Source organism: Rhamphochromis sp. 'chilingali' (genome assembly GCF_963969265.1).
Source record: "Rhamphochromis sp. 'chilingali' genome assembly, chromosome: 9".
Lineage (NCBI taxonomy): Eukaryota > Metazoa > Chordata > Actinopteri > Cichliformes > Cichlidae > Rhamphochromis > Rhamphochromis sp. 'chilingali'.
In genome coordinates this window covers 24,752,120-24,775,381 of record NC_137936.1, presented here as the reverse complement: position 1 = coordinate 24,775,381, position 23,262 = coordinate 24,752,120, and the positions used below count along the sequence as shown (strand labels likewise).

Below are 23,262 nucleotides of genomic sequence, written 5' to 3'. Positions count from 1 at the left end.
TTTGGAATCAGCACACTTTACATTTCTACAGTTTCACCTGAAATCTTTCAGAAACCTGGTTATTATATTATGACAGAACACACAATGCATAGACAAGGAAGTTTTATTTCAGTTTCAGCAATCATATCTCTGTGGGTACAAATCTTATTTTCTTACATCTTGTTCAATAACCCATGATGCATTGCATCCATACATTTGTAGCTCAAAACAGCTTTTACAAAAAAGGATATACAATATATACTTATATTTATATTTATATATATAATATACACGTGTTTCTTTATGAATTTAGATGTGTTTGTAATGGGTAATATAAGCTTTAAAAAACACAGCCAAGTGGAAACAAATCCCAGGAAAGGTTGAACAGAAGGTCATTACCAAACATATAATAGCCAGTTTCTCAAAGTCATCAACACTGGCTATCTTACAGTTAACATTAAGCCCTTCAAACACAGTTTGCATATTTTCCACAATTACAGTCATGTAAATCCAGAGTGATAGCCTTCTTTTACTGTACTATATGTATCAATAACAAAATGAGGGGAAATAATAATACGAGTGGGGGAAATAAACAGGTTTAAATTCAACTAAAGTGGACTGCTTGCGTACTAATGTAACACAACACAACAAGTGTCAGGATTTAAGTAATTCTAGCAAGCCGTTGGAGGGAAAATGCTTTGTCACACTCCTTTTCTGTTTTAAATCTCTCGAAGGCCGTCCTTCACCTGAGTCATACATTTAAAAAATGATGACATGCTTGATCTGTATCTTTAGTAAAGCATTCCAATTTCCCTGTATGGCTTTAGTATTTTGGGCCTTTTGCTCTGGAGGAACAAAGCTTGTACACTGGCAGACAGGTGATGCACACAATGGCACTGATGTGTTTTTTCCCCTATCACTGTCTAGATATCAGCTAGTAATGATTTGTTGGAGAGATTCAACATAAGTAATAAAAGCAAAAAAAACCAGAACGATTAAAAGAGAGTCCAGATGGAAATAAACATAGTACAGGAGAATTGTCACTCAGGTAGAGACTTGACCATCACAGTCAATGCAAATGATAAGTCCACTGTGCTGTGTTGTATTCTGTTAACAACATTACTTCTGGTGTTACTCACTTCACATTATATATCTCAAAATTACAGTATTACATCTTTTTTTTTTCAGTACAACAGAGTAATAATAATCATGTGTGTTTATACTAATTGATCATCATTCATGTAAACATATTGAACCAGGTCATGCAAACAGTAGACCAAAACTTCTTCCACTAGAGGTGCACAGCACAAAGCAGGCGGAGCGCGCAGACTGAGATCCCTCTGGAGCCAGACCTCGAGACTGACAGCCGGCGGACATTTAGACACTTTGTCAGAAACAAAACAGGGAGGATGAACATGATATGGTTATGTTTGTTTTCTTCCCACTTGTTGTGGATTCTCTGTATGCTTTTTCTAACATGACGAATGCCAATGGAGGAAGGTGAGATTACTGTGATTTCCAGACTTTTGGGGATCTCAGTTTGAGCCTCAGATAACAGAACAGCCATAAAACAAACAAACAAACAAAGAAAAAAAAAACAAAGAAGTCTCCTTTTGATATTCGTACATTTCAGTGTTTTCCCTAACAAAAAGCATGCAGACACTTCAGGTCAGAATGACCCTTCACAAACCCAGTCTGAGCCAGAATAGAGTCCATAACCCCAGAATCACCCTTCACTTTCAATTATCTCCTTTGCAAATAGGCTTTAAACAAAAGAAGTGAATACTTATTTTTTTTTAAAGACAGAAACACTAAATAGTGACAATGTGAGGGGGAAAAAGGGGTTAACCAAACAGAAATAGATAGGCAGGTGAAATCAGCAGTGAAGACACAGCTTGAGATTTAACTAAACAGCTACTTGGTCGATGACTAGACTGAGTCATATTGATGGGTGAAGAGTATAAAGACATGCAGAAGGAGCTTTCAGTACTCTTTTCATTAGCTTTTTTCCCCCCTGTCTGGCCAGATTTTTGGAGAAGGCTGCGAGAAATGTCTAGCATGTGGTCCAGATGGACGCCCATTGTAATTGCGATTAGAGGTACTGCAGATGACAGATAATATAAGAGATACGTAATCAAAGAGAATACCTTTATCTCATCACAGATTAAAACTCTAGGCCCTTCCTGAAGCCAACCACTTATAGTACTAGCAAAATGTCAATGGCCACATTCACCTAGATTTTTTCAGCAGCGTGCTTTAATGGTGGTGGTGGAGGAGTATTGGCGGAGGGTTTCTGGACCAACATATTGCAAGATCCTTTAAAAGAGCCATGCCTACTTGAAGCAGCTTTGTTTACCATTAATGCAATGCAGTTAAAACTTGTAAATCTTCACTCATGAAGTTTTTTCTTTTTTAAAAATTATTATTTATCTTTTCTTTTTCTTTTTTTTCCCAGGCAAAGGAAATGTATGTTTTGTCTGCACTGTAACAGTGACCTGCTGGCTGTGGATGTACTCTGGTGGACCGTGCCTGATAGCTGCTCTGCATTCCTGGCCAGACTGGGCGGGTCGGCGGGTCAGCGGGTCGGCGGGCTCTGGGCGCTCCAGGGATTCGATGTGACATGACAACACTATTAGGTTGTGCTCAGATCCGACTAGTTGGCCTGCAGCAGTAGGTGCAGCTTCTCAGGCTGTCCCGATCCGTGCTGCCCTCATTGCTTCCACGACGGCCATCCTCGTAGTTAGACACTGGATGTTAGAGCAGAGCACGGATTATTCTGGGGTCTGAGATTATCCATGGTTGGTGTAAGAGCTTGAGTCTGTCTGTTCAAAGTAAGTGTAAATTGGCCTAATCCAGCTAGCTCCTCTTCCTAATTCTACACCCACATCATATTGGGCTGATGATAGAAATAGGCAAGATTTCCAATTGTACCAGATTCACATCTCATGACAAATCAGTGTGGTTGTATGACTGAAAACCTTACCGCAAACATCATAAATTATTGTGAACTTACATTTTAGGGCTATCCTAAATAAGGAAGAAATTTTGTCTAAAATAAAATAGTTTGTTTTTGGTTTAATTGCAGCTGATAATTACAGTAACTATGATATTATTATATACATGTTAAACTCATCTCCTTTGACATGAAAATTCACACAATTTCTAAAAACATACACCTTGAATCACCTAAATTTTCCTGGGAAAAAATTGAATTTCCATATGTTCATTCACTGTGAACTGCTAACTTACAGCTCTCCTCCTCGCCATTCCCCAAATCGTCATCCTCCTCCTCCTCTTCCTCTGGGAGCAGATGTCCATGGCAGGGGCTGGTGGGAGTAATCTGACTGGGTCCCTCGAGACTAGTGCCCAGCTGCAACTTCCGCATGTGGCGCACCACTGCTGTGGCATTAAATGCTTGCTACATGGAGAGAGGGAAGAGTGGAAGGGGGAAAAAAATAGTAAGAACCTTCTGTGTCTGACAGCTACTGAAGGAGGAAAACAGTTAAGCCGTACAAAATGAAACTCCTGGCAATCTTAATACACCTCTTCCCACAGGGTGCTGCGTGATTCAGCCGAGGAACTGACCTTCCATTTACTTTTGGCAAAGTTCTTCTTGATTTGTGCGCTGACAGATTCGTGGATATTCTTATCCAGAGCTGTGTCACCACATATCCTGAAAGTCACCAAGAATTGGAGAAATTACAGGAATTTTAGGCACATGACTGAGACATCATATTGTAAACAATTAGCATCATTCATGGCTAAGCATTACTTCACTGAAGCATAAGCCAATCTGTAGAACACTGATCTGCTGATCTGCAATGTAGAAATGTTTCTTTGGGCTTTTCCCAAACATCTGACAATGCACAATCAAAGAGATGAGTCAGCTAAAGCAATCAGTTATATGCACACTGACAGTAAGAAAAAACAATAAACAATATTGCAGTCAATAACTGATTGATTGTTGTATCTTGCGATATTAAAGAAGCCGAAATGTCACCCCTGAGAAACCAGAAAAATTTAAAAAATAAAATATAACAAATATATAAATAAAAACTTGAAAACATTTTCAGACTGCTGCTTATGACATTATAGCAGCTACATATAGATCCAGTATTTTAGCTTTCCTACCATGGATGCTGGAGCGCCTGCTCACATGTGTATCTTTTCAAAGGGTCTTTTTCCATCAGGTGACAGATGAAGTCTTTGGCTGCCAACGAAATTTAAGTTCATGTACAAATAATAATCTCATTTGTTGCTATTTATGTATTTTTTTAATCTGTATTTGTAGTAGACATTTCATGGTTACCTGAATCTGAGATGTCATCCCAGTATGGAGAGTCAAATTCATATTCTGCTTTCAGAATCTGCTCAAACAACTTGGCGTCATTCTCATCGTAAAACGGAGGATAGCCACATAAGCTGTAGAAACGACATTGGATTTTATTTAATGCAAGAAACCCCCTCCAAACGCTCTCTATACTTCTCAGGGATAAATAAACTGTGACTTACAGAATATAAGAAATTACTCCTATGGACCAGCAATCCACTGCTTTACTGTATGGCTTCTGAGCGAGCACCTCAGGAGCTGCAGTCAACATTCACAGAGTGAGAAAGTATAGAGACAGAGCAGCGGTGAGGATGAATTCAAGTAATCTTGACCTTTCAGTAATACTATGTGATCTGCCAGGTCATGTTAAACAGGTAGAGAGCACTTCTGAAACACTTGCAGTTGACTCAATAGTGGATGAAAGAGCCTCTCACAATGCAGAGTATAAAGAGGGGATATCAGCTGAAACAGCTAGTGCTAAGCTCACATGAAAGAGAAGGGGGGACGTGAGAAGACCAGAAAATTGAATGCCTCACCCACATATCCAGGAGTACCACAGGCTGTGGACATGACGCTGCCCGCCCCCTCAATTTTTGACAGTCCAAAGTCACTGATCATAATCTTCGAGTCTTCATCCATACTGTAATACAGCAAATTCTCCGGCTGCAGAGACAAGAAGAAAGATCAAAGAGGAAGGTTAGAAAAAAAAGAGAAAAGAAAGAAAAACAAGCCAACTGCAAGACAGGTTGAGCTTTTATATCTCTGTCTTTTGCTGAATTAAGATACCTTCAAGTCTCTGTGGACTATCCCCATATCATGGAGGTATTTGACTGCATCCAAGATTTGATGGATGAGCTGGCTGGCATCTCTCTCCGTGTAGAAACCTTTCTCCACAATTCTGTCAAAAAGCTCACCTCCAGACACCCTGTCAGTAAAACAAAATCAGGGAAAAGAGTCTCTACAGTACTGCAAATATTAGAAGTGATTTTCTCTTCAACATGAGCTTAAATTTGTTTAAATTAAAAAAAATCTATTATCTTATTCTTTTATGATTATTACTGTCGTTTCCAACGGTTTACTGAATTTTAGCAAATTGTCCGAATTACGTAAGACTGCTTCATCCTGCTAGTGATTTCATGAGTTTGAACATTTGAAATGACATATATTAATACGAATATGATACACTGTCAAATTTGAGGTGTTACATAATGCCATATGTAACAGATTTTTTTTAAAAAAGAAGCTTTTTCCTGATTTGTTTTCTCTAAATTAACAGAACAAAATCAAATGTTTCCAGGCTATTTTAAAGAAAAATATGAGAGGCATGTGTATCTTGTGTTGTGCAGTTGGCAGTGTGAAAGCAATGAGGAAGGAGAACTCACAGCTGCATGACAAGATAAAGGTGGGATGTACTTTCAAAGATGTCCTCCAGCGAAACAATATTGGGGTGCTTGATTCTGAAAATTCACAAACAGAAATCATCAGAAATCTGTTTTTTTTTTTATTCATTCATTTTCTTTTTTAAACAAGTCACATTTCACCAAACACCAAACGTTTATATTTAATTGGTCACCAGATGGCATTCTTGCTGCATAATTCCCATTTTAGTGAGCGCTGCTCTCTCTTTTCCCTGATGTGTACAATGGTGAACTCAGGTTAAAACAAGGTATTTACACTGCTCCCTAAAAATAGAAAATGTGACAGCCTCCCAGAAAAATCACAGCTAAGTTTTAGACAGATTACCTCTTGACTCTTTTCTGCACCTGCAGAAATGAACGAAAAACACTTATAGGGCCTAATAGCATGGTTATAACAAATGTTAGTCTCTTAAAACATTGATTTGGATTGCTTATTGTTATGAACCAGCCAACAGAAGGTTGAGCATCTCTCTCGGCTGCTGAGTCAAGTTGAAAGCATATGAGGCATCACTAACACAACAGCAGCTGAGAAGGGCTAATGTGACTTTTCGTAGGGTGAGAGAATCCCTCTGTCTTTTCTCAGATCATTTTTTTCAAACTTCCCTCATCTCCCTCACTCTCATGTCTCTCTTATTTATTTCATTCTGACTTAAATATTCTGTCCACTCCTCCCATTCTTTCATATCATTCTCCCTCTATAATACTCCCCCCACCCCACCCTCTCCACTTCTCCTCCCTCTATGTCTCTTTCTCTTTCTTCAGTACACTGCTGCGGGGAACTCCACACCATCTCCGCCTCTGTGTGCTGTTGCCCTGGCAACAGGGACACTAAAAATAGGTCTATCTTCTTTACTCCTGACATTTCCGGTGCACAATCCTACTGTTTCAACTGACACCATGCATTTAGTCACCCATTCAATTGACCCCTTGCATATATTTTGGAGTGATGTATATGCACTGTAGTACCAGGCTGCACTGATTGATCCTTCCAGCTGGACACAAAGCAGCAGCCGATGCATCGCGAGCAACTCCAGCGGCCTCACCTGTGTAGTACTGCGATCTCATTTTCGATATTGTTCTCTTTGCCTTCCAACGCTTTCTTGGGAATGCACTTAATGGCCACGAGCCTCTGAGTCCTCTTTTCCTCTGCTAGAACCACCTCGGAGAAAGCACCCCTAAAACACACACAAGCGTACATGCACCAATCAGACAGTAATTGAGAGACGTGTGGACTGAAACGGACAAAATCAGAAAGCTTTGTGCCACGATGCCTAGAGAGTGTGACATGAAAGAATAACACATGAAGAGTTGTTTTTTGTTTTGTTTTTTTAACAAAACATTCATGCTTATAAGCTCTAATAAATAAAAAATAACTATATATGTTTGAATATACAGGTTTTTGGTGCAATCTTCTTATTTCTTCTTATATGTTCTGCTAACTGGAAGGTTGGTGGTTTGAACCCCAGCTCCTCTGGTGTGCATGTTGTTCCGTCCTTGTGCAAAATAATGAAAATGAATTTCCCTCTCTGAGAGTGTCATTGATAAAGGGCTGCACGCACAATGGCACTGAATTGTGCATTAATGCATGAGCGGTCAATAGGCCTGGAAAAGTGCTATGAAAACACCAATGTTTAATTTACCACTTAACCACACCAGACCTCATACACTGCATTCAAACCATCAGGGTTTGTGTTTGTGTTGCAAAGGTGTGCGTGAGAGAGCGATGTTTAGATGAATAATTCACAACGGTGGCATTACCAAGAGGATTTTGGGGGGCCGAGAAAAGGCTCGGGAGGTGATGCAACAGTCACGTAGAAAGATGGGAAGAGAAGTTGTTTTAAAAAAGGAAACGATGTTCAATAATAGATAGAGTAAATGTAGTGTAGCTGTATCTGAGGGAGACTAGACTGCATTATAGATTACGGTCTGGTGATGATGAGAGGCAGAATAGTTTGTATTTACACAGTCTCCCCACAGGAGCGTGGGAGGGAGCTCAGGAGGAGACCTGAATGCACCAACATTGTTAGCAACCACAGGGATCCTTTCCATGTGTGCGAAGCAACACTGTCACTCAAAACACAAACAGATGTTTGATGTTCAAGTTTTAGAATACGTCATCTTTTGAGCCAAAACTGAAAATGTTTGGATTTTAATAAAAATCTTAAATAATAATTGCTCGCTTTATATTCCTTCTGCTTTTAAAGTTAATTAATATGTAATTACAAAGCTGATGTAATGTTCTTCTTCTTCTATTTTTTCTGTCATCTCTCCATAATAAATGCTCTGCCTGAATCCGTGGTAATCCTTGAGATGGCTTTGCACCGTGGCCATCTTGTGCTCAGCGAACCAAAGCACTGGAAACATTTGCATAGTGAAGCTGATGCACAAGAAAGCAACCAATTCTAACACACATCTCTGGTTTCATTTTTAAAACGTCCTTAAAATAGTCTCAGAGCAAAATTGCATAAACGTCCATTTCTCATCGACCCCTGAAAGCATTTTAATATGTTTAAGCCTGCAGCATTTGTAGCTACATAGGCTTTCATCAGAGGGTCAAGAGTGCTAAACTTACACTATCGGTCAGTAAAACTCTGTCTAACTTTATGGGGATTATTGAAAGTAAGGCAATCAACACCTCAGGGGGGAGAGAGACCTATGGAAATCCTAATTTGATCACGTGTCTTTCTCATGGAAATGTAGGCAGTATTATCTCATTTTAACATGTGTCTGAAATGTACTGTTACATTGTATAAGAACTGCCTCATCAACTTTATAAATGGCATTTACACACTTCCTTGCTTTGATACATTTCTCTGAAATTCTTAGAACTACCTGTTCAACTTCCACATTACCGCACACATCATAGGGCTCATTCCTTTTAAAGCTTTGGCACATTTGTGGACATTAATACTAACTGCCCACATTATTAAATGCTTGTGTAATGCAGCTCAAATTGTATAGAACAGCTCCTTCTATACTAACTCTAAAGCACCCAGGTGTCAATCCTTTTGAACAAGTTAAAACATGCCGAAATAACAGAATTTCATTGTGACCGATTCTGATAAAGGGCTGTGAAAGAGTCTTATCTTTTTATTTTCCATATCAAAATAATAGGATCTGTTAGCAAATTGCAGTACAAATTACACAGGTATAAATGTGAATCTTGTCCAGTCACCCATATGCTGTAATGTGTACTGTTGTACTGGAAAAGTGTGACCTTGTGGATTTTCAATCATTGCCTTTAAACCCACAGTGCAGTTTACGTCACAAAACACAGAATTCACTGTTACACTGACAGCTAAAGTCTGTTTACTTTGTACTGATAAAGATTTTGAGTGTGCAGACTACTGTGTGTTTTTGATAAGAAACACCACCAGTAATTGTTCTGCAGTGATTTGAGATATGCATCAAAGTGACTGACAAAACAGTGAAACAACAAGAAAGAAAAATCATCACTTTTTATAGGTGCAGAGTGCAAATCTGTACTGTTCAAAATGCTATAATATCAGACAGCAAAATATCAGCACAATACAATAGCCATAAAAAACAATAAACAACAAATGAAGATTAAAAGACATAAATACATATAGTGCTTAACAAATTATTAGATCCCACCAAAGGTAAGGTTAATGCCACAGCCGCTGTAAATTAAAGTTACTGGTAATTACAAAAATATATTTTTTCACGTTTTTATGTGAAACATTTTAATGGAAAAATGTAATTATTGTTATTATCTATGAATTTTCTCATTTACTGTTTTACAAAAAAGGAAAGGAAAAAACAGTAAAGAAGATCGATATTTTTTATTACTTTGCAAATTAAAATTTTACTTTTTAAGTTTGAAGTTTTACTTTCCTGAACAGAAAAACGTGCCAGCTCAGGTTTGGGTTTAAAATGTCATCAGTTTTTTTTAGCAGTTATAGCTACCATCTGGACCATTAGGGCTGTGCCTTATCATACAATATTACTGGAGTACATTTAAAAACACCCTCTCACAGTAGGGAGCAAACAACAATGGCACTAGCACAGGCATGTCCGAGAGTGAGAGCATGGAGTCAGTCCCCAGTGAAGACTAAGTACATAAAATGCAATGCTTTGCAAAATATGCAAACAAACAAAACAAAAACAACTGTTCCCACTAAAAGCGGAAAAAAACTTGTTCCACCATTTGAGGCGGAAAAAAAAAAAAAACAAGCTTTAAAGATTCATGAGGAGGTGATTCTAGCAGATAGCAACAATGTCAACCTAACTATCATCTCCAGTAGAAAATATTTTTCGATTTCAGCTTTATTATGTAACAATATTTTACTGACTACTAAACAGTTACAATGCTAGGTTGCTAGGTATTCTGTCAAGCAGTTTTTTTTAGTACGTTTACTTTAAAATTTCAGTGAAAAACATGACCTAGGCTACTTTTTGTGCTTACATGGGATTTATGCTGTGTCACTGGAAATAATGCTGTGTCACCACTATTGTACTATAATGGTGCATCTACTGCAAGCACCTTGTGGGAATAGATTCACATTTTGAATTAGGTAGTCTGTCATCAGTGACAGTACCTCATTGGAAAAGAAGGATGGGAAGTGCTTTTCATTGTGTTTGCACTGATAAATACTGCTGCCTGCAAGCTGCAATTACTGATGAAACATTGTTGAGGTTTTTTTCTATATTATCATAGATTTCATAGTCACAGATTTCCTTGATATATAATGATATAATTTTCAAGCTGTATCGCCCACCTCTCATCACTATTGCCTAATTGAGAGTTCAATCCCACAGTTTATTCACTTTGCTCTAAACAATGTCATGTGACTGAAAAAAGTCAGTCTCTTAGTACTACAGTAAAGGCTGAGACAAGAATGGAAAAAGAATATACATAAAAGAATATAAAAATATATTATCCAAAATGTAATTTAACATGTGTAAACATAAAATATCATTAGCTGTAACAGAACTATGAGGCTGTATAATGGTCGAAAGTGTTCTTAAAACAATATGACTGCGTGATTTCAGCACAGATCTGTGAGTGACAGAATGACAGAGCAGACGACAGAGCCAGAAAAGGATCATCATAGATGTACATATAAACACGCACATACACACACATGTACACACTTCCCCACTGTTGCCATGAGACACACTGTAATTAACCATCCAGTTGCTCATTTCTCCTTGGAGACATAGTAGGGGTGGACTCTCAATGGGTTTTGGAGAGGAACACAGAGGAAGCTACTGTAGCTGTTGCTCTAAACTAATGAGAATATGTGGAGTGCTGTGTATTTTAACCCTGGACAGGCGCAAAAATGGGGCTGTATGTTCTCATCCAGCTGTAAGGTTTTCTTTTTTTCAGTCTCTGATTAAAACATTGTTTCTGTATCTAACCAGCAATTGGTAACATACAATGGAAATGTATTTAATGCCAGTAAATAATCCTGGCATGTGCATCAACTCGCTGTTAAGAAACTAAAATAAATACATTTCACATGAGTCACTGGACTCAAGACTCATAACTGATGCATCTGTCATCTTGGCAGTTAGAATAAGACATCTTGTAAAAGAAGATAGATAGATAGATAGATAGATAGATAGATAGATAGATAGATAGATAGATAGATAGATAGATAGATAGATAGATAGATAGATAGATAGATAGATAGATAGATAGATAGATAGATAGATAGACACACACACAAAAAAAAACACAAGTTGGTGATGACACTATCAGCCCAGCTGTCTAAATGGACAAATATTGATTCACACATTCTCATATCAATGTCTCGCATTGCTTTCACTCTAATTAGTGGTATCACTGTACTGTACAACACACACACACACACATGCTTTCATTTTTGTACATATACAGTACTGTGCAAAAGTCTTGAGCCACCCCTCATTTTTTTGTTAATTTTTTAAAGTGGTCGGATCAAAATTTTCCGTTGGTGATTGGTTGCAGATAATAAGAGAGGAAGCACAGTGAATGTCTGTAGCCATCTGTAGAGGCATTAACACGGTACAAACTCTGTCATTGCCTTACATGCTATTTCTATGTATTTTTACACAGGTTTCAAGAGAAGGCTTTTGCACATATATACACCCATTGGCCACTTCATTAGGTACACCTTTTCAATACTTTGTTAACACAAATGTCATAGGCAGCATATAGACCTGCAGGAGTTCAAATCGAGCATCAGAAAGGAGGAGAAAGGTGTCTTTGAACATGGTCTGATTGATGGTGATTGATTGATCTGAATATTTCAAAAACTTCTGATCTAGTTGGATTTTCTCACACAACAATCTGAAAACAGAGTTTCCAGAGACTGGTCAGGAAAAATAAAATATCCAGTGACCCTCAGTTCTCTGTGTGAAAATGCCTTGTTGTTTCCAGAGGTCAGAGGACAATGGGCAGAACTGATATGCAGGTAACTATAACTCAAATAATCCCTTGTTAAAACCAAGGCTTCTAACAAGCTGTATCTAATGAAGTGGCCAGTGAGTGTATTTGCACCGTTTTAGTCTTAAGCCAGTGACTTCATACAGTTGCAACATAAAGTTGCAGCCTTAACCCCCTGGGTTCTAAGTATCATAGATGGTAACCCTAACTGTACACTAACACTATATATTCACTGAACACAGGTTGTCACATACGGGTCTAAGTATTTGCTACTTAAGAATGAATACTTTTTCTAAGTTCTGAGAGTTCCTTAGTTCAAAAATATAATTTTTTGTGGCAATTACTTTTATCAGGTTCTTTTTTTATTTTAGGTGATAGCTTCACAATCAGTAAAAACTGTTGCCCTTTTTGAAAACATCTACAAGGACCCGTAAGCCTATCGATCTCACCTGATACAAAATACTCACTTCAAACCCAACACGCCTCCAAGTCCCAAAAAAACCATTCCCGTTTTAGTCCAATCCATAATGTGTGTGTGTGTGTGTGTGTGTGTGTGTGTGTGTGTGTGTGTGTGTGTGTGTGTGTGTGTGTGTGTGTGTGTGTGTGTGTGTGTGTGTGTGTGCTTGAGAGAGTGTAAAAGAAGACTGCATCTCTGTGGATATATAGTACAATCCAATTCAAAATTATCTCTAGATCCATTTTTCGCATTGCAAAAATATCTTTATACATTCACACCACCAAAGCTTGGGAGTGGAGTGGACTATTCACCAACAATTGTACAACTGTACGTTCTCCCTTCACACTGCTAGAGTTATGTGTAAGTCGAACCTCTTCACTCCTCTCCTATTCTCTTCAAACAAACTAACCAGCACAAGTGCTTTCCAGTGATTCTGAGTACTGCACAGTCACAATATTTATACTCATCATCCACCTTTACAGCACAAGTAGTTCTTAAAGCTGACCTGCCTCATCTCTTTGTTTTATTTGAAATTAAGGCTCATTTTATTGTTATCCTGTCTTTATGAGTCATACTTTATGCCAAATAGCTTCCCTTTTAAAATGTCAGTTAGGTCTTGATGTTAAAACTAATTGAAACAAGGGGTATTCCAAAAGTGAGTCAGATACCATCGCTTAGGTGTAAACTATGATTGTGAACTTATTGCATTATTCCTCTAAAACCTGTATCATGTAATTACCTTGTTCCTTAACCGGGGGCTCTAAAAGAAGAATCAGGCATCAGCAGTAAACTTCAGAATCACTCTGCTGTGGAAGCTTAAGACTGATTTTACTACTGTTTTGTGGTTTAAATGATTTGTTAAGTAGCCTCTGTGTAGCTCATTTCTGTTAGACAAGCTACCAGCTCATGGGTATAATCCCTGTCCACAGCACTCATAAACTGAACTTATGTTCCTGCACACTATCACTGTTCATGATTAAAGTCAAGCTGCAGCGTTCTGTTTTGTAAATAAACACAGTAAATTAAGTGATTTCAGAGGACATTTATCCACACTGTAAAACAAAAAGACATCTATTTGGACAACTGAGATACAGAAAAGCGAAGGCTTTCAGTATTAATGGCAGTAATAAACCACAGTAACTACAGCAATGCCTCGGTCCCTGGACTCTCCTTCCATCTTAAAGTCTTAAACAAACACTCTCGGTAAAGAGGGCCAACACAGAAGAAACTTGAGTCAGCTAGACTGTCATCGCATGTTACACCTCCATAACAAGTATCAAAATATAATCTGAACTTTTGTCTACTAGTTATGACTATTAATTCCAGGAACAAACAAACAAACAAAAAGATTCTATCTGTATTTGTTTACTGCATTTTTCATGATGAAAGATTTACCCTTGACCCTTTGAGATTGACCCTTGACCCTTTGGTAACACGTTCTGCATTCATGTAGGCTACTTCCTTTTAACATTAGTAGTTCCACAAAGTAAAGGTTGACTGATATAAGCTCTTTAAGATGGATATCGATACTTCATGACACTTTATGATTTATAAATGTGATACTCTGATATATCTAGAGATGGGAATGAAGAACCAGTTTGAGTAGTTTGATTCCTTGGAATGCATTGTCGGCTTTTCTATCTGTCCTACTAGCAAATACGCTACAATCAGTTGATTTCAGTTTGTGTGCTGGAGGAGGGAAGTTGTTGTGCAGTCTAAAGTGGAGCTATGGACATTTTGTTTTGACTGCACAAAAGGAGAAGAGTGCAATGGTAAAGTATAAATTGCAAACAACTACATTATGCTGCTAACGCACCTTTTGCTCTTAGAAATCACCTGCACAGACAGCATGCTAACGGTAAGCTAGCGAAGACCCCAGAGTGATGTTAAAGCTGAGTGAATGCTGATCCCACCCCAGCAGCCAGACCCTGAACTGCAACAGGAAACAAACTGCTGAGCAGTCAGGCAGCAGGCTTCGTTTTTACCTGTTCATGTTGGAGTAATTAAGTAACATACTGCTTTATTTAAAAATATTCTGTGTGATATGTGTAATACATTACTTTTTTGAGTAATGACCCCAACTCTGGGGGAAAAACATCCAACATGCACAAACATTTGAACACACAGCATGCAATTAATTTGCACAAATGTAGTGTCTTTGTATATGCTGGTGCATATACAAATCATGGTGGTGACTAAAAATGGAGCCAATGAGAACACAACGTCAGCATTCATCACAGGGTTGAAAGTTGTTTCTCATGTCTCTTCTCACTTTTTACATTTTAATTTATCAACTGTTATGAATACACATTCCAATAGATCATCAAATATCTAATAATAGCTGATAATATTGACCCATAAATAAATTAGGCTCACAGTCATACATTAGGAACAGGGAGGGGGCTAGAGCGTGCCACCACATGAGCCCCAACCAGCCCCGATTAGGTAGGTGTTAAAAACTGTATCTTGATGGAGTCTCACTTGGTTGCCTGACACAATTTATCTAATCATCCGATGACACTTGGGTTTTGTCAATAAATGAAAAAAAAAGTGTGTTGAGGATTAGAGTGAATGTGCTCTGGAGAAACTGGTAGATTGAACGCATTACCTCTGGACAGAAACAAGTTGTCTGTTTTCAGGAGGTGTCCTAAATAAACCGATGAATAGTTTAACACACCAAGAGGCTAAAAAGTGGCAAATTTTTAAGAGCATGACACCCAAATATTCTGTTTTGGGAAAAGTACAATTTTGTGTACAATTTCATTACACTAACAGAATCCCAAGACTCTATAGTGCCCTACAACTCTGTCTCATTCATTTCATTCTTGGTAATTCACAGTGTTGAAGGAGAAAAGCATGACAATAACAAAAGTGAAAAACAGTCTCCAAAGCAAGGCAGGTATATTAATTGTAGAGGGGGGATTTCTTTTCCCCCATCTGCTAACACTACCATGAGGACAATTTGTTCTCCAGTGGACTTCAAACAGAGGTAGAACTGTGAGGATTATTCGGATCTGAATATAATATTTCAACATAAATCAATTAACTTCACACACTGAATTCCTGGATAAAGCTCCCCAGTAATCTTTTCTCTGAGCATAAGGAGCTTTCCGTCAACACATTAATTCTACCCTCTGCTAGGTCCAGCTATAGTGACAGGAGGGAAAGAATATTACTACAGCATTTTCTTTTTCTCGTTTTTTTCTGGAATAAGAGAGCATGGCATCCTGGCATTTTACTCACTTCAATCCAAGTTATATAACCTTTAATATCATACTTTAACAGTCACTGTTTTAAGTTGCTGTGGAGTCCTGGTAGAATCATTTCAGGAGTTATGAGCATTAAGCAGCAGTCATGAAATCTGAAACATACAGTCAAAGTGCATTACAGACAGCATGCACAGCTCTGAGAGACAGATTTTCTGTCTCTTACAGTGTTTTAGATAACGAGACAGTGTCATCTACCCACTGCTATCTCACAGTTTTGGATGGGGACCAGAGTTGTGCAGTCATTAATATCTGATTCTGTGTTGCCTCTCTGGGGAAGCAGGTGTGATTCCAAGAGGAGAGAAAACAGCCACACTACATATGGCACACCCGTGTCATCACAGGTGGATGTGTGCTAGGTCACTTGTACTCAGTTTAGGGGTGGAGAGGTGCCCACCTGACCATCTGGGCTCAGTCCTGTCCCCCTGGAGGGTGCAGATGCAGGTCTGCATGAACCCATGCTTCACCATCACAGACTGCAAGGCAACCTGAACCCAGCTGGTTGAAGATTAATTTGGTAGACTTATTAAATCAAGATTTAAAATGTATTTCAAATTCCAGACTATGAGGCAATAACAAAATGTAATCAGGGTCAATATGAGGGCAGCGGGAAATATGATTCACCGCCAGATTTTACATGACTGGTTGGACTCAAGCTTCAACAGATTTTCTGGCAAACTGCAGTCAGCAGTTACAGCCAACTTCTCCTGATTACCCAAGTTTGGAGTTCATACAACAGTCTTATATCCTCCTGTCAGCCATGATGGAGTAGCTCCCACAGACACATATGAAAAGGATAAAGAGTAACAAGTCATACTGAAAATTACAATTTCATAACTGGTTTAAATAAAAGGGATCTATCCAGTTACATTGATTTTATGTTAGTATGAAATGTGTTCTTATTCTTTCTTTTTTTTACTTTAGAGTTTTCATAAAAGGAGAAAATGTATTATGTATACTGTAGGAAAGAGGAAACCCAGAACAAACAGCCTACAAGTATTTCACATCCTCCTCAAGCACTAACCTCTGGAGCCAAAAGTTTTTTTTACGTTTGTGTTGAAAACTGCAGTTCTTCTGCTGACCACTGGAGGCAAGTTCCCAAAACAAATCAGTCCCATTAGACTCCATGTTAAAATGACAAAATTTAAAGCACTAAACAGTCTGTTTTACATTCTGGTACGAAAAGTGTTTTCATCTCTATGGATAGTTTCTCCCTTCATAACAATTCGAGAGAGTACATTTGCTTTTTGCTTTTTTTATTGCATTTAATTGTATTTTTTACACAGGCAGCTGCAGTCGATTGGTATCTGCTGGTCCCTTTCTCCACTAGTTGGAGTCACTGAACTGGACCACTACACTGTGCTTCTGCTTTTGATACCTTTTGAAGCATTTTAATTGAATTATCTGACAACTAACAAATGCACTAACATGGTTTACTTGTTACCATGACAACTCCACCCTCTTGCTGAAATATGGTCATTGCTACCTAAACAAAACAAACAAATAACAACAACAACAACAACAGCAAAAAATGAGGATAGTAAAAACACTGAAGCTTGCAGTTGCAAATCAGTTGGTGATGCCATGGTAGCTGCCTTCCTGAGAGCATGGTTTAGATCAGTGATAGGTGCTACACAGTCGTTAAATGGTGTGGAAATATATGGTAGAATGGCTATGTCAGGCTGTGTTAATCCTCATTATTTTGCTTTCACCACATTAAATCATGCAACATGCGTATGCACTCTGTCACCTGCAAGTACTCATAAGTTACAATGCGCATGGACAACAAATGCCAGCTTCACTATATGATGTCTCAGACTTTACAAACCTACCAGTACTTGTATGGGTTTTTATCTTTGTGATGATAGACTCTCCAATAATGAAGGGAAATTTAATTCAAATTCTAAACATACATGGTTGTTTTTGTATCTAGTTATCCATAGTGTTATAGAGGCATTCCCGTTGCTGAGATTTCAGCAGTATTGGTGTAATGCAGACACAGCAAAAAGGAGCGTGACATCCAAATATTCCCAAAAGGTGTGGAAGTGCCTTTGCAAGTTTCGGCCAGTCAGCCATCGAGTCGAAATCTGTCAACTAAACAGTAAGTACTACTTACGTTCCCAGCACTTCTTTGAAGTCGTAATGTTCTTTGATGTCTGATGTCTTCTTTTTCCATCCATTTCCATCCTCTCCAAGAGGCATCCTACAATGCTGATGGGAAACGCCACACTACAGCTGTGGAAAAAAATAATCAAGGAAAAGACTCAGAGTATACACAATTAAGTTCAGATCAACTGCATTGATTTTCAATAGAGAAACAAATTAAATGATCAATTCGGGGAATTAGTGACTTGGTTACATTCTAAGACTTTTTTTTTTTAATTCTTAAGGAAAAAACATCCACTTTTTCTCTTCTACTTTTATGTTTGCAAAGATTTAAATGCAAAGTGGAGATATACATGTTTAGGAATTTGTATACAATCTGTGCATTCCTACAGTGTTTAATATTGAAAATTAAACAAAAATATTCAGTGTTTTTTAATTGTTTTAGATTAAACTCTGGTTATATGGTGTGCTGCACTGAATGACAAGAAAAAAAGCTGGAAGTAAGCGCATGATGACAAAATACAAAATTACAACAGCTCTTGTGTTTGAATTTATTAAACAGGACAAATTAGATGACCAAGGTATGTCTTATTAAGATGTAGACATTAATGAGATAAGAAATAGAAATAAATCACGACAAAACAAACCTTTAGCAACAAACCTAGGACAAGTTTACAAACAGAAACCACAAACCACTAAAAATGACAGTTCTCCAGTTCTAAAAACCACTAATAAAGTAGGGCAAACAGTGCAGCAGAGGCTGTCACAAGAAAGCGACCATATACCGTGGCAAAAACAAACGCATGGTCAGTAGGTTGTAGGCAGACACTAGCTGGGGGACCTGTGCTATATTTAACACTTCGCTTGAAACAATTGGGTTTCTCTGAAGAATGAGTATCTACAAATATACAAATCCTTGGAGATCTTTGAAGTGGAAAGTGTAGGCTATTCCAGTGATTAGGGTTTGACAATAGAGGCTGCAGGGCTGCAGGGCGTGAATGGCAAGCAAGCAAGGAGTTTGAATGGAAATTAAAAACGATGCGATATGCTTCTAATGCCACAGCGAGCTCGTTTTTCGTGGGTCGTGGTGAACATGCAACTATCATAGACTACAGGAAGAATAGACGATGTGGGTGTGCGAACCATACTGCAGTGCTCAAGGGTACGGCAGTCAAATCAAGACAGCATCTTAAGGTTTAAGCAGGAGGCTGCGGACATGCGACAAGGAAGTGGAGCAAAGGCACTTTGTCTCACAGATAAAAATAACACAACGCAAACAAGCCTGCAATGAATGTTGAACTGAAAAGGGAACGTACCTAAATGGCGATCTGTGGCTGTGATGCGTTCTTCTTCCCTCTGGGAGCGAGTGTGCTTGCTGTGCTTGTGCGCAGCGCTGGGTCCGCTCCGACTTCTCCTGACGTCAAGAAAGCCAGACGTCTATGGACGTAGTGCACCATAAAATCACTATCTGTTCCCTCAACAACGCGATCTGCGATTCACCTTATGACTGTCGAGCGACTGTCTGTTACAGCTGAAGAGTTTTTATTTTTGGCGATACTATAGCGCAGATAATTCTCCTCCTTAAGCACTGTGCGAGTTAGATTCAGGCAAATTTTCAAGAGTTTTTGAAAGTCATAACAACCCAGTTTGAATAAATTATCAATCACAGCCAGAGAAGCCGGTTTAGCTACAGCAGACTAAACATTTTAAACGCAAAATGGCCCCAGGATGAATTATTATTTTACGCATGAATTATCAGAGGATTAAATCTCCCTTCCGCACCAAGCATCTTTCTTTTGCAGCTCTGTGCACTCTCACACTTAAACCATTTCCTGGCAGCCAAGTGACATGCAAAGGTGTGGACAAACAAAAAGCAGGTGAGAAGATCCGGGAAGAAATAAAATGTCTCACTCACTCATTAAAAGTTTATCGTTCCCCCTTGAATGAAGTTTGATTATTGTTTCTTTTTTAGTTTAATATTTATGTCGTAATTCAGTGCTTGTTATTCCTTTATTTTTATCACCACTTGCAGGATACTGTCCACATACTAAGAAGACAATCACTGAGTATCTAAATGTATATTCTTGGTAAACGTATACGGAGAACTCCACCAACCAGTCTCCATGGAACATCACAGGGAGAAAAAGCTCCACAGGGATGGTAGCACACAGCCCGCCATTTCTGGGAAAAGGCAGGGAGTTGTCCTTCTCAGTGTATCATTGTAAATAAATGTTGGTTGGGCGTACTGCATAGCCAACATTGTAAATCCAAGCACAATACATTATAATACAAATGTCCTTAATAACACAGAAAAGCTAAGTGAAATTCTCTCTCATAAAAAGCTCTAGTGTCTGAACACTTACTCCAATACTATAAAAACCATCACTGAGTGCCGTTCCTTTATGTGTTTTTTATTTCCTTTCTTTTGTCTTAAGCACTTGTTTAAATGTGCTTTTCAAACAAAGTGATGCTGAAGTACAAGTAATATGCCATTACCACAACTTCTTCTAGTAATCATAATTACCATAATGAAAAAAACTCTTCTTTAACTCCCATTTATAATTTTCACAACAAACTACTACATTATACTTTTGTACAGTTTTTTTTTCAGTTTCTTGTGGATACAGTAACCATAGATGTGATTTGTCATATGTTACGCTTCTTCTTTCAGCTCTTCACCATAGCAGATTATCTGACTCCATCTCACTGCATCCCCCGCATCCTCCTCTGTCACACCAGCCCTCTTCATGTCCTCCTTCACTACATCCATGAATCTGGCAGCTCCATCTTCAACATCCTTTACCCCATAAATCCATTCTCCCTTCCCTGCACATGTCCAAACATCTCAGCCTTCCCTCCCTAACTTTGTCTGAACCCGAGCTGTCCCTCTGGTGTTCTCATATTTAAGCTTGTCCACTCTGGTCACTCCTAATGAAAATCTTAGCATCTTTAGCTCTTTCACATCCCACCATCTCCAAACCAAACATCATAGCAGGTTTTGCAATCAAACATATAAACCTTTCTTTTCACTCTTGTTGCTATCCTTCAGTCACAGATCACCCCTGAGACTTGTCTTCACCTACTCCAACCTACTTGCACTCTCTTCTTCACCTCTCTTGTGGACTGCCCTTTGCTTTGGATCATTCTCCCCATGTATTTAAATGATCTACCTTCGCTACATCTGCTTTTTACAGCTTTACTGTTAAGCCTGTCTCCTTCTTATTCACACACATTTTCTGTTTTTCTTCTATGGATTTTCATTCTTCTTCTCACCAGAGGATACCTCCACCTATCAAGACTCTCCTCTGACGTTCTCTATTCTTCTGTATCAACACTCTCAAAGCAAACATTGGATTGCTCTTTCTTAGCATGAAGCATATAAGCAAGCATATATATATATATATATATATATATATATATATATATATATATATATATATATATATATATATATATATATATATATATATATATATAATAAAAAAAAAACACCCAGCACGCCCCTGCGGGCGGTTTATCCTTCAAGCTCGGGTCCTCTACCAGAGGCCTGGGAGCTTGAGGGTCCTGCGCAGTATCTTAGCTGTTCCCAGGACTGCGCTCTTCTGGACAGAGATCTCCGATGTTGTTCCCGGGATCTGCTGGAGCCACTCGCCTAGCTTGGGAGTCACCGCACCTAGTGCTCCGATTACCACGGGGACCACCGTTACCTTCACCCTCCACATCCTCTCGAGCTCTTCTCTGAGCCCTTGGTATTTCTCCAGCTTCTCGTGTTCCTTCTTCCTGATATTGCTGTCATTCGGAACCGCTACATCGATCACTACGGCCGTCTTCTTCTGTTTGTCTACCACCACTATGTCCGGTTGGTTAGCCACCACCATTTTGTCCGTCTGTATCTGGAAGTCCCACAGGATCTTAGCTCGGTCATTCTCCACCACCCTTGGGGGCATCTCCCATCTTGACCTCGGGACTTCCAGGTTATACTCGGCACAGATGTTCCTGTACACTATGCCGGCCACTTGGTTATGGCGTTCCATGTATGCCTTGCCTGCTAGCATCTTGCACCCTGCTGTTATGTGCTGGATTGTCTCTGGGGCATCTTTACACAGCCTGCACCTGGGGTCTTGCCTGGTGTGATAGACCCCAGCCTCTATGGATCTTGTACTCAGAGCTTGTTCTTGTGCTGCCATGATTAGTGCCTCTGTGCTGTCTTTCAGTCCAGCTTTGTCCAGCCACTGGTAGGATTTCTGGATATCAGCCACCTCCTCTATCTGCCGGTGGTACATACCGTGCAGGGGCCTGTCCTTCCATGATGGTTCCTCGTCTCCCTCCTCTTTCTTGGGTTTCTGCTGCCTGAGGTATTCACTGAGCACTCGGTCAGTTGGGGCCATCTTCCCAATGTATTCTTGGATGTTCCTTGTCTCATCCTGGACTGTGGTGCTGACACTCACCAGTCCCCGGCCCCCTTCCTTCCGCTTAGCGTACAGCCTCAGGGTGCTGGACTTGGGGTGAAACCCTCCATGCATGGTAAGGAGCTTTCTTGTCTTTATGTCAGTGGCTTCTATCTCCTCCTTTGGCCAGCCTATTACCCCAGCAGGGTACCTGATCACGGGCAGGGCGTATGTGTTGATGGCCCGGATTTTGTTCTTACCATTCAGCTGACTCCTCAGGACTTGCCTGACCCTCTGCAGGTACTTGGTGGTTGCAGCCTTTCTAGCGGCCTCTTCATGGTTCCCATTTGCCTGCGGGATCCCCAGGTACTTGTAACTGTCCTCTATGTCTGCAATGTTGCCTTCTGGTAGTTCAATCCCCTCAGTTCTGACTACCTTCCCTCTCTTATATATGCATGCTGATCATCACCTCTCTTCCTAACCTAGCTTTAACAACTCTTTCCCTTCTGTCTCCACAGTATGGCTCATCAACTTGATCCCTCTGTAGTTGATGTCATATGTTTGTTAAAATACAGGGACAACATACAGGGTGAAGACTCTGCTCAATGGTTCTAGCTCAGAATGCATTGTGTCCACTGGTTCTTGGGCTTGGGACTTCTGAGATATTAGTTCTCATTACCACTCCATGTTATGATGTTTGTACTCTGGTGATTCAGGTGACTTTGATTGGAGTGGAGGTGTCCTCTCCACATAAATCACCACATTGCCTGGTTTTATTTCTGTGCATTTCTTTAATCTTCTTTAATTTTTTTGGTTGCCAAGTTTGTGATGAAACACAACTGGGTGGGTTTGCAGTCTCTGACACCCCCCCCCAAAAAAAAAGTCATGAAAAAGGTTCAACCTGACCAAATCTTTAGGTCAAAACAC

At 39.3% G+C, this 23,262-nt stretch overlaps 1 protein-coding gene across 1 annotated transcript; it reads right to left on the bottom strand.

Moving 5' to 3' along the window:
* Positions 1-92: 92 nt before the first annotated feature.
* On the bottom strand, positions 93-19,356 carry camk1a (calcium/calmodulin-dependent protein kinase Ia). The gene is made up of 12 exons (XM_080892435.1): positions 19,264-19,356; positions 17,958-18,076; positions 6,771-6,902; positions 5,692-5,766; positions 5,096-5,234; positions 4,846-4,972; positions 4,492-4,567; positions 4,289-4,401; positions 4,111-4,189; positions 3,565-3,652; positions 3,229-3,397; positions 93-2,726 (listed from the first exon to the last, which is right to left on the bottom strand). The coding sequence occupies exons 2-12, from the start codon at positions 18,041-18,043 to the stop codon at positions 2,623-2,625; spliced, it is 1,188 nt and encodes a 395-aa protein (XP_080748561.1). The 5' UTR covers positions 18,044-18,076; positions 19,264-19,356; the 3' UTR covers positions 93-2,622.
* Between the last annotated feature and the right edge of the window lie 3,906 nt (positions 19,357-23,262).

Bases quoted from the DNA above. Each gene is read 5' to 3' on its own strand.
- camk1a (XM_080892435.1), bottom strand. From the start codon at position 18,043: ATGCCTCTTGGAGAGGATGGAAATGGATGGAAAAAGAAGACATCAGAC. The intron at 4,402-4,491 runs GTAAGTCACAGT...TCGTTTCTACAG, and splicing joins GGAGTAATTTCTTATATTCT to CTTATGTGGCTATCCTCCGT. The intron at 3,398-3,564 runs GTCAGTTCCTCG...CTCTCCATGTAG, and splicing joins TTGCCAAAAGTAAATGGAAG to CAAGCATTTAATGCCACAGC.